We start from the raw sequence: 12,419 nt of genomic DNA, 5'->3' as shown, positions 1-12,419 counted from the left end.
GTCAAATCATCCCAACAGAATGGACCCTACACAAGAATGTGTGCAAGAGACTATGGGCCACATGGGGCCAACCTACCATAGATCTCTTTGCAACCTGGATGACCAAGAGGCTCCCAAATTATTGCTCGCCAATCCCGGACCCAGCAGCAGTTCATATAGATGCTTTTCTACTGGATTGGTCCCATCTAGACCTTTATGCATTCCCTCCGTTCAAGATTGTCAACAAGGTACTGCAGAAGTTCGCCTCTCACGAAGGGACAAGGTTGACGTTAGTTGCTCCCCTCTGGCCCGCGAGAGAATGGTTCACCGAGGTACTTCAATGGCTGGTGGACGTTCCCAGAACACTTCCTCTAAGAGTGGACCTTCTACGTCAGCCACACGTAAAGAAGGTACACCCAAGCCTCCACGCTCTTCGTCTGACTGCCTTCAGACTATCGAAAGACTCTCGAGAGCTAGAGGCTTTTCGAAGGAGGCAGCCAGGGCGATTGCTAGAGCAAGGAGGACATCCACTCTTAGAGTCTACCAGTCGAAGTGGGAAGTCTTCCGAAGCTGGTGCAAGTCGGTATCAGTATCCTCAACCAGTACCCTTGTAACCCAAATAGCTGACTTCCTATTATACCTGAGGAAGGAAAGATCTCTTTCAGCTCCCACGATCAAAGGTTACAGAAGCATGTTGGCAGCAGTCTTCCGTCACAGAGGCTTAGATCTTTCTAACAACAAAGATCTACAGGACCTCCTTAAGTCTTTTGAGACCTCGAAGGAGCGTCGTTTGGCCACACCAGGTTGGAATTTAGACGTGGTACTAAGATTCCTTATGTCAGAAAGGTTCGAGCCACTACAATCAGCCTCCTTTAAAGATCTCACTTTAAAGACTCTTTTCCTCGTCTGCTTAGCAACAGCTAAAAGAGTCAGTGAGATACACGCCTTCAGCAGGAACATCGGATTTTCATCTGAAACGGCTACATGTTCTTTACAGCTTGGTTTTCTAGCCAAAAACGAACTACCTTCTCGTCCTTGGCCGAAATCGTTCGATATTCCAAGCCTTTCTAATTTGGTTGGAAATGAACTAGAAAGAGTCTTATGCCCTGTTAAAGCTCTTAAGTTCTATTTAAGACGAACTAAACCTTTACGAGGACAGTCAGAAGCTTTATGGTGTGCTATTAAGAAGCCTTCTTTACCTATGTCAAAGAATGCAGTATCCTATTATATCAGACTGTTGATACGAGAAGCTCATTCCCATCTGAATGAGGAAGACCATGCTTTGCTGAAGGTAAGGACACATGAAGTTAGAGCTGTCGCAACTTCAGTGGCCTTTAAACAAAATAGATCTCTGCAGAGTATAATGGACGCAACCTATTGGAGAAGCAAGTCAGTGTTCGCGTCTTTTTATCTTAAAGATGTCCAGTCTCTTTACGAGAACTGCTACACCCTGGGACCATTCGTAGCAGCGAGTGCAGTAGTGGGTGAGGGCTCAACCACTACATTCCCCTAATTCCATAACCTTTTTAATCTTTCTCTTGAAATGTTTTTATTGTTGTTTTTTGGGTTGTCCGGAAGGCTAAGAAGCCTTTCGCATCCTGGTTGATTTGGCGGGTGGTCAAATTCTTTTCTTGAGAAGCGCCTAGATTAGAGGTTTTGATGAGGTCCTTTAGTATGGGTTGCAACCCTTGATACTTCAGCTCCTAGGAGTCGTTCAGCATCCTAAGAGGATCGCGAGGCTCAGTAAGGAAGACGTACTTAAAAAGGCAGAGTAATTGTTCAAGTCGACTTCCTTACCAGGTACTTATTTATTTTATGTTTGTTATTTTGAATAACTGCTAAAATGAAATACAAAATACTTAGCTCATAATAATGTAAACAAGTAATGCTGGTCTCTACCCACCCCCCTGGGTGTGAATCAGCTTATATAATCACCGGCTAGGTTTAATATTGAAAAATGTTATTTTTATTAATAAAATAAATTTTTGAATATACTTACCCGGTGATTATATATTAAAGGACCCTCCCTTCCTTCCCAATAGAGACCCAGTGGACCGAGGAGAAAATTGGTTCTGTGTTTACATGGAGTACTTGAGTACCTGCTAGACAGATGGCGCTGTTGATGTACACCCCCTACCTGCATAGTGATCGCTGGCGTATTTTGAGCGTAGAGTTTTTCTGTCGGGCAGCAGAGCTGCAGCTTATATAATCACCGGGTAAGTATATTCAAAAATTTATTTTATTAATAAAAATAACATTTTACAATTAAGAGATGCTAGAGACAATAGCAACCTTGTCTATTAATAATTACCAATTCAATTTGAATTTTGCTGAAACAAGCAGTCTTTGAAAAATTTACAATAAGATACCTAAATATTGTGCTATCAGCAAGTAGAATATATAACAAGGTCACATTCATTGATTTTTCTTATCTTTTAATCTTACAGTGAAAACTCACATGCTCAACAGTCTTCTAGACTCGGGATCAGAGAGTGACAGTGATGCTGAAGTCCTTTTTGATTCCCGGAAAACAAAGCACAAGTCTGACAAACAACGGAACGGCTACCAGAAATTAACTAGAATCCGTACATAACATTTTTTAAGACCATGTCAGTTTTTTAATATTTTTTGTTTAAAATAGGGAATAAGAAACAAATTAGTCTTAAGACAAGTCATAATTTATCAGTCTTATTTCATCATTTGCTTTATTATATCTTCACTGTATTAATAAGCACATGTTAAAAGTCATGGTTACGTTTGAGGTTAATTATATTTTCATTATCTAACCATAGTTGATTTCATTCTCTTAATTTCTTTTATTACAGGTAATGCTACCTGTGTATTCTAGTCATTAAAAGTCTATTATTTGTACAAAAGCTGGAAAATATAAGGGAATGGTAAGCATTGATTCACTTTAGCAAGTTAAAAGGAATAATCTATTTACTCTGAAAAGTTCACAGAAGTGTATAAACTAGTGCACTTTCTACAAATTTTGTAAACAAACGGCATTTTTCAGTTAAAATTGATAGACAGCTTTTTTAACATAATTAAAAGATGCTGAATCCAAAATAAGTGTCTGCCACCTTTAGAAATTTGATCTTCACTTTCAAAATGCAGATTCAAAATGGCTACTAATTTTTTTTTATCTAAATCATGTTATATATGTATATATCCACATTTAAATCATTATTGTCTAATGATATCCATCTAAACAGAGCAGCAATAATTGATGTATAAAATGTTTTTTTATATATTTATTTCATGTGTTGGACAATCTAACGGTTAAACCAAATATCAAAATCAATAGCAACCATATATTTTGGCTCAACACTACTATGGTACTAGGTAAAGTAATGTTTTCAAAAGCTGGTTTAGTAGCATAATTTTGAATATGTTGGAGAAAAATTAAGCAAATTTTCATAAAAAAAAAATCCGTTTTAACATATCAACGCTTTGATATACAAAAGGATACATTGTTATTTGAGAACTAGATATACATTTTTAAAATTTTGTCACTTTATAGCTTTTTTTGACAAGCAAGACTGGTTTGACAATGACCCCCAGCTATGTAACACCCAAGAGCATTGATATATTGTAGATGCCCTACTGTGTGGAAGTACAGTTTCAAGAGTTGTAAACTGTGATTTATAGCCAGTGTTTGTTTTCATCCATCCAGTATCTTTTGGATGTGGCAGAACTGGAACAGTTTTGTTTTGGCACCAAATTGCTGCTTGTCGGTGGGCTTGGGCAATATGGAGTTTTGCTGTGTCAGTTGTTGGAGGAAGGGCATCAACACATCTGAAGCAATATAAAACATATGTTACTTTAAAAAAAAAATTAAGAAGTTCGCAAAAAAAAAAAATTCTTCATTATAGTAATCGTAGAATAACTAAACATATTGATCAAATGTTATTCAAACATTAAATACTTGCCTTCCTTTGTGAAGAGTGAGACATGGACCTCTTTGCATGTATTCATGTCGACTTAATACACATGACACAGGGAGGTTTCTGCAGCATTTGTAGCTTCCTCTGTCAGTGGGTCTTGTCCTAAGGCTGTGAGGAGATCACTGTGTTGCACAAATATTTTCCATGCAGTTGATTTACCATGTCCACTAAAATACGATGTGGAATCACATGCCATCATGACATTAAATGGAACCAGGTTCATGAGTTGTATATATGGGTGTTGCTGCTGTAGATGTGTCATTACTTCATGGATTGGTATGTATTTCTGATCCTTGGTTGTACAGTCCCAGCTTTCCTCCATATTGCAGCAAGGGTTGTTGAATGATATGCAACCAGGAGACCATCTGTATCATGTGCAACTACAACATTTTCCATATCTATGTCCTTGCAATGAAGGACAATTTGAGTGATGAGCTGAAAGAACAGATAGGTCTGTGTTAGTGTTTGATGATTTGACTTGACTAAGTTCATGGAAGGCTTCAGAAGCCACAGCAGATTTATAAGAAAGTGCTTCATTAATAAGTTCATTACCGAGGAATCTAACCAACTGCTCCTTGTTTTCTGGATGGGATATACAGTCATGCTAATTTGCAGGAAGAGGAACATTTGTTTTGCTCACAATCCTTTCTGATCTGTAATACTTTTTAAGTATGAATATCTCATGGCTGACATTTGATTGAATGTTCCATAATCTGATCAAATATCATATCTATCCTTGCAAAATCCTTGCTTGACTGAAGAAAAGATCTAACAAATAGATGTGCTAGGTCACCAAAGGTTTTGACTCCAGATGGTTTTCTTAAGGCTATCAATCTAGCCTGCCTATCAGTGATAGTAGTTGAATTATTTGGCTTAAAATGCATTATAGATGGGCGTTTAACATTTTTGCATAATATTTCGTGTAATTGCAATTTGTTTCCAGTTGCACCATTGTTTCTGATGTGGCCAGAGAAGTAGGGTATGGGAGTAGCTAACATTATAATGTTTGCTAGGTCAACATTTCTGCCAATATGATAAGCTGTAATTATCGGCTGAAATATTTTTCTATCAGTTTTGATTGTGCTTGACTCGCTGGTTATTGCTTTATTTGAGCCAACCTGATACAGGTCAGTAAAGGTCTTGTGATTTGATATCTTAAAATGTAGTTTGGTTTATCCTTCTGATGCTAACCTCTCATTAACAATGACTGGACTCTCAGTCTACCTAGATTTTCAGTACTGTATTTAACAAAATGTCTGTAATTTCAGGTGAAGCCTGGTCTTTTGCAGTAATGTTCTGCAGAACCTTAGATTCGTTTTCAAGATTGAATACACCTAGTTCTTGAAGAGCACTGACTTGCTTTGATTCATCTTCATGGTCACAGTTCCTTCATCCAATCTGTGCTTCAGATTGAATTAAATTTACTTTACTCTTAGCCCCAAATACTAATTTTATTTTGTTTTCTCCACAATCTCTACAGTGAGATTGAAAGTAAGTCACCGTCTGTAAAAAGGTGACTCCTCCTTGTGATTCCAACTGTGTCACCAACCCCCTTTCCTTTAGCCCCAACCACTTCTGTGCATGAGCTGGATCCACTTCAGAAAACCTGTGTTGAAATCTTCTCACTGTCCAATTTCCCTTATGGAATTTTTTTTATTTCAGTGGGTGATTCATGCATGAGATATTACTCTCCACTGTGCATAGTGTGTGTGGCTGTAAAGATGAAAATAAGGAATCATCTGCTTGAGTGCCCACATATGTAGATCCCAATTTGATTCACTCTGTGCACAAAGAAAATGCAGAAAAAATTATACCACCATCATATACTTCCACCTGTAAGAGAAATTTGGATTATTCACTGGATGCTTAATAACAAATTCATCTCTGTTATTTCTGAACTGCTCAGATGACAGAAAAGTGAGGAGTTCATCATACTTGTACTCATGATTTGCATCATCCAGTGTATTCTATATAGTTCTATATTAGTTCTATGGATGTATGTCAATAATTGGGTAAAGAAGATCCTCCACTTGCCTTAGAATATCAGTTTATGGCAGTGCACACCACAAGAAAATTCTTTTCCATCAAAAAGTTTATTCAAAGAGCGAGGACCAATCAATCCAGTATCAATCAATGCATCTGGTAACCCAAAATCCTGTATATTCTGACCCAAGACCTTTAAATTATTGTTGGCTGTGTTCAAGTCCTCCTAAACATGGAATTGATTTTTCTTTGTACAAAGATACATTTCGCTTCAAATACATAAACATTGGGAACAAAGCCTGGTCTACAGTAAAGGGCACTACTGTTGTCCAAGTGGTGATGCCACATTTATCATTCGCTTTACTAATGTTTCCACAGTGTCTAGACTATGTGCTGGAGCAACTGTTATTGGCAAATACCCAGGAGTAGTATTAGCATTGTTGTTATGGATTGTGAGTCATTATATGTTCAGGATGCCTGAAAACCTTAAATCAATCAATCAATCAATCATTATATGTTGTCCATGCCATCTTGATGTCTGAAGTTTGACACTGGATAATAAATGCATTGTTCTCTGCTACTTCTATTTGAGCTGCTTTGTATTCCTGTAAAGTACCATCCAACCATGCAAGTTGGAATGATGAATTGAAATGTGGTTTAGATATCTTATTAGGAAGTTTAGAAGGGATTATAGCACTCACACATTCTGGAACATGCAGTGTTGTACTGGAAGGCTAGTATACTAGCACCAGCTGGTCCTCTTTGCCATGCACAGTACTGAGTGGTGTGAAAAGTTTCTTTACTATCTAAAGTACCTTCATTTATTATATCTATGTTGTCCATAGTAAAGTGGATGAAGCGATTGAGAACTAAATTAGGTGGCTTAACTGAACCATCAGCATTGTCATCTGTTTTCAATGTCTCTTCTGCAAATGTCATTTAAGATCTGTAGCACTTTCCTGTAACTGATGCATACATCATCAGCTTTGTGCAAGAGATTAATAAGTTTTTTTAATGTGTTTCTTTGTGGATGGCACAAGCCAGTCCGACATGTTTTGTAGTCAAAATTTTTATTACTAACAGTATAAACAACATTTGGGATAAAGTGTACACTTGGCACTTTTTTTAACTCTGAAACGGTCTTCTCATCATTATGGCAACAATCAGAAGTATCATCTCCATCATCACTACTACTAGTCATCAGAATCATTCCTCTGTCTAGCATTGAAGCAATGCAAATTGTCAAGTATGGCTACTCTGTTAAGAAATATTTGCAAAATGGTGTATAAGCTAGTTGGTACACATGACTCCACATTATCTTGTGTGATGTCAATGTATCTATTTGATGGCAGGGAAAGAATATCTACCCTTAATATAAGTTCCATATGTAATGTTATAAACTCAAATTTGTCATACGTTTGTGGTTTGTATGTTCGTATATTTATATTTTTTTTCATGGAAAGCCTGATCTATTATCTGAATGAATGTGTGACTGAATTCCTATCTAGTATTTCGTTTTTTAAATCAGAATTACTTCGTATACTCAATTTCAAAAATATTTGGCAACCATTTTTAATTTTCCAATTTGAAAATGAAAGTCACATTCTTTAGCTTGGCAGACATATTTTTTCACAATCAGCTCTAAAATTATACTATAGAAGTGGCCTGCTAATTTTAACTATAAAATGCTGTATGTTATATAATAATGGACATTTCACTATATCAACACTAGTCTTTTAAAGAAACTGTAATAAGTAGATTTTAATTGGCCACTATAGCCATTCTACACCTTTTAGTGGGGTTATATGGATTCATTATTGAATTATTTTCAATATTAATCTTACCCGATGATCATGTAGCTGTCAACTCCGTTGCCCGACAGAAATCTACGGTCGGGATACGCCAGCGATCGCTATCCAGGTGGGGGTGTGCTCAACAGCGCCATCTGTGGTCAGGTACTCAAGTACTTCTTGTCAACAAGACCTCAATTTTTCCTCTGTCGTGCCGCCGGCAAGACCTACATGGATACGCTGTTGATTTTGGAGTCTTTTGTTCACGATTTGGTGATGTATTTGCTCTGAAGTTTAGCCTTCGCTGTTCAGGAAGCTTTATCCTTAGCTTAGCAAGCTTTTGGAATTAATTTGATTCATTGGTTAACGATCTTTGCTTAATTTTGGAATTCCCCCTTGACTACCTCTAAATTCAAGATGTCTGACCATTCCCAAGTTCCTAAATACAGGCAGTGTAGTGTTAGGACTTGTACTAGGCGTCTTCCGAAGGCCTCTATAGATCCTCACACCGTATGTTCCAATTGTAGGGGAAAATCCTGTCAATTGGAAGATCGATGTGGGGAATGTGCTGGGCTTTCGGAATTCGATTTTAATGAATTCCTCAGATATGCACGTAGGTTAGAGAAGGAGAGAGATAGGAGTTCTTCTTCTCGCTCTGTGGATTTTTCCTCTCCCCATGCCCCTCAACCTTTTCCTTCCCCTGTGATGGTGACTCCCGAACCTGCTACGAGTGCTCAGCCTGCAATGGCTGATATGTTGCGTGCCATTCAGGCTCTCGGTGAGAAGGTGGAGTCGTTGGTTAGTGACCGCAATCAGCTCTTGGCAGATGTCAGAGAGCTGAAAGCGAAGAGTGCAGTGGGAAGTGTTAGTGCTAGTGATGTGCATAGTGATGTGCATAGTGTCAGTGTCAGTGTTGCGCATGAGGGTACATCTGTGCGTGCCAGTCGTCCTCCCAGTCCGGGACCTCTTGCAAGCTCCCAAGCCCAGGGGAGAAGCAATGTCGAAGGACCAAAGGGTTCGGCAGGCCTTGATCGGCGCACGGATGTATCCTCAGTGGTTGCGGACGTATCTGCTAAGGATCGTCCCATCCACTTACAGACGAATGAGCCCTTACATTCCTCGTCTGTGGAAGAGGTTTCCAGGAGGAAACGGTGGACCAAGGTCTCACGACCGCTCAAACGTAAGGTCCCTTCCGAGCTAGTCCAACGGCCCAGGTGTAGCCACTGGGTCAGTTCGGACTCGCCGCAGTCATCTGATGACTGCACACCTCCCAAGAGAGGTAGAGTGGTCCCTCAACAGGCCTCTGCTCCGTCTGTTGTTGCTCCAACCACAGTAGACCCTAAGTGGTCCATGCTGCAGACTATGCAGTCTCAGCTTGCGGCATTTATGCAGGAGTATCATGCCGAGAAGGTTAACACCTCTCCTGTTAACCTACAACCCGCAGAGGTTGTGCGCTCAGCAGATACTGCGGCTGCCTGCTCCCACACCCCACCTGTGAGAGCTCCTCCACCGATGCGCAGTCCTCACTGCCAGACGCATGTTCTTGCTGCACCATCTGCTAACATGCGTGAGCTGCCGCATCAGGAGTTGCCGGGTTCCAGCACTATGCGGCATTCTCCTCAGCCCATGCAGCATGCTCTGCAGACCTTACAGCATGCTCCGCATACCATGCAGCATGAGCCGCATACCTTACAGCATGCTCTGCATACCATACCGCATGCTCCTCAGCCCACCGCAGACCCTCCCACACTCCAGCCCTCTGCTTTTGTTGTTGCCAGCTCGCAGACTGTCCAGCAGAGGCATGATGATGGATCCGCAGGTACGCATGCACCCGTTCTGCAGGATTCAGCCGTTCAGCTTGCTGCTCTGCCTTTGCCACTCACAACTCAACTTTCGGATGATGATGTATCGGATGATGAAGCTGCTCATCTGGATGATCCTCACTCTGATGTTGAAGGACACAAGTCTTCGCCACCCTCCTTAGACTTTCGCAAAGTCCTTGCTTTGTTCAGGGATTTGTATCCTGAACACTTTGTGTCTGCAACCCCTCGTTCTCCTCCCTCCGAGTTTGCTCTGGGCATGCAGTCTGCTGCGCCTGCCTTCACCAAGCTTGTTCTCGCCAGATCATCTAGGAGAGCTTTGAGGGTTATGGGGGACTGGTTGCATTCCAAGAAGCAACTGGGAAGGACCTCTTTTGTGTTTCCTCCTCCGAAGCTGGCTTCTAAGTCGAGCGTCTGGTATGCCACGGGAGAGGAACCTGGCTTGGGGGTTCCTGCCTCTGCCCAGGCCGACTTCTCAAGTCTGGTTGACTCTCCCCGCAGGTTGGCTATGAGACGTTCGAAGATCTGCTGGTCCTTTTCCGATCTTGATCATATGTTGAAGGGAGTCTTTCGTGCCTTCGAGATATTCAACTTCCTCGATTGGTGTTTGGGAGCCTTAAGCAGGAAGACTTCCCCTTCAGATAAGGACTCGGCCATGCTGATCATGTCTAGCATGGACAAGGCAATTCGGGATGGGTCTGGTGAACTTGCGGCTTCATATGTATCAGGAGTCCTCAAGAAGAGAGAACATCTGTGCTCCTTCTTATCTGCTGGTATCACTCCTTGCCAGAAGTCAGAGTTGCTGTTTGCTCCTCTCTCCAAGTGTCTGTTTCCAGAGGAGTTGATTAAGGGGATGGCTGCCTCTCTTATCCAGAAGGATACTCATGACCTCATGGCTTCTTCTGCACGTAAGGCTAAAACCTTACCTTCCGTGCCTAGACCCTTCCGCCCTACAGCAGTTGATACACCTGCTTCTAGGTTCATCCCGCCCTTTCGTGGCAGAACCTCCAGCAGAGGAGGTACCCGTGCAGACAGTCACCGTGGCAAGTCCAAGAAGGGTTCCAAGTCCGCAAAAGGCAAGTTTTGACTGCCTTCCTCTCCAGACAGCAGTAGGAGCCAGACTCAAGACCTTCTGGCAAGCTTGGGAGAGCAGAGGTGCAGACGCTCAGTCTGTGAAGTGGCTAAGGGAGGGATACAGAATTCCGTTCTGCCTCAATCCCCCTCTAGCTACATCTCCCATCAACCTCTCTCCCAACTACAAGGAGAAGGACAAGAGGCTAGCGTTGCAACAAGAGGTGTCGCTCTTGCTACAAAAGGAAGCAGTGGTAATAGTCCGGGATCATCAATCCCCGGGCTTTTACAACCGTCTCTTCCTGGTAGCCAAGAAGACAGGAGGTTGGAGACCGGTGCTGGACGTCAGTGCTCTCAATGCTTATGTCACCAAGCAGACGTTCACGATGGAGACGACGAAGTCGGTCCTAGCAGCGGTCAGGCAGGAGGACTGGATGGTCTCGTTAGACCTGAAAGACGCATACTTTCACGTCCCCATCCATCCAGACTCCCAACCTTTCCTAAGATTCGTCTTTGGAAAGGTTGTGTACCAGTTCCAAGCCCTGTGCTTTGGCCTAAGCACGGCACCTCTTGTGTTTACGAGACTGATGAGGAATATTGCGAAATTCCTTCACTTGGCAGACATCAGAGCCTCCCTCTATTTAGACGACTGGCTTTTAAGAGCTCCCACAAGTCGTCGCTGTCTGGAGAATCTCAGATGGACTATGGATCTGACCAAGGAACTGGGCCTCCTGGTCAATTTAGAGAAGTCCCAGCTCGTCCCATCCCAGACCATTGTTTACCTGGGTATGGAGATTCAGAGTCGAGCTTTTCGGGCTTTTCCGTCGGCCCCAAGGATCAACCAAGCCCTAGAGTGCATCCAGAGCATGCTGAGAAGGAACCGATGCTCAGTCAGGCAGTGGATGAGTCTAACAGGGACACTTTCATCGCTGGCCCTGTTCATCGAGTTAGGGAGACTCCACCTCCGCCCCCTTCAGTATCATCTAGCTGCTCACTGGATAAAGGACATGACGCTAGAGACGGTCTCAGTTCCTGTTTCCGAAGAGATGAGGTCTACTCTAACGTGGTGGAAGAACAGCATTCTTCTCAAGGAAGGTCTATCTTTAGCTGTTCAGACCCCCGACCACCGTCTCTTCTCGGACGCATCAGACTCGGGCTGGGGTGCGACATTGGACGGACAGGAATGCTCGGGAACATGGAATCAGGAGCAAAGGACACTTCACATCAATTGCAAGGAGTTGTTGGCGGTTCATCTGGCCTTGATAAACTTCAAGTCCCTCCAGCTAAACAAGGTGGTGGAGGTGAACTCCGACAACACCACAGCCTTGGCTTACATCTCCAAGCAGGGGGGGACTCATTCGAGGAAGTTGTTCGAGATCGCAAGGGACCTCCTCATTTGGTCAAAAGATCGAAAGCTCACGCTGGTAACGAGGTTCATTCAGGGCGATATGAATGTCATGGCAGATCACCTCAGCCGGAAGGGTCAGGTCATCCCCACAGAGTGGACCCTTCACAAGAATGTTTGTAGCAGACTTTGGGCCCTGTGGGGTCAGCCAACCATAGATCTGTTTGCTACCTCGATGACCAAGAGGCTCCCATTGTATTGTTCTCCGATTCCAGACCCAGCAGCAGTTCACGTGGATGCCTTTCTGCTGGATTGGTCCCATCTCGACCTGTATGCATTCCCGCCGTTCAAGATTGTCAACAGGGTACTTCAGAAGTTCGCCTCTCACAAAGGGACACGGCTGACGTTGGTTGCTCCCCTCTGGCCCGCGAGAGAATGGTTCACAGAGGTACTGCAATGGCTGGTCGACGTTCCCAGGACTCTT

General features: G+C 42.6%; 1 protein-coding gene across 1 annotated transcript in view; it reads left to right on the top strand.

The window, feature by feature from the left end:
• The window catches only part of LOC137615965 (dyslexia-associated protein KIAA0319-like protein), a 169,725-nt gene extending 161,994 nt beyond the window's left edge, over positions 1 to 7,731 (top strand). The window contains exon 16 of the mRNA XM_068345648.1: positions 2,427 to 7,731. Coding sequence (XP_068201749.1) covers positions 2,427 to 2,572 — 146 coding nt within the window. The 3' untranslated portion in view covers positions 2,573 to 7,731. The remainder of the gene's footprint in view (positions 1 to 2,426) is intronic.
• The last annotated feature ends 4,688 nt before the right edge of the window (positions 7,732 to 12,419 follow it).

The sequence above is a fragment of the Palaemon carinicauda genome, chromosome 22 (genome assembly GCF_036898095.1).
Source record: "Palaemon carinicauda isolate YSFRI2023 chromosome 22, ASM3689809v2, whole genome shotgun sequence".
Lineage (NCBI taxonomy): Eukaryota > Metazoa > Arthropoda > Malacostraca > Decapoda > Palaemonidae > Palaemon > Palaemon carinicauda.
The sequence above is the reverse complement of the archived record's forward strand: the minus strand, read 5'-3'. Positions and strand labels throughout refer to the sequence as shown.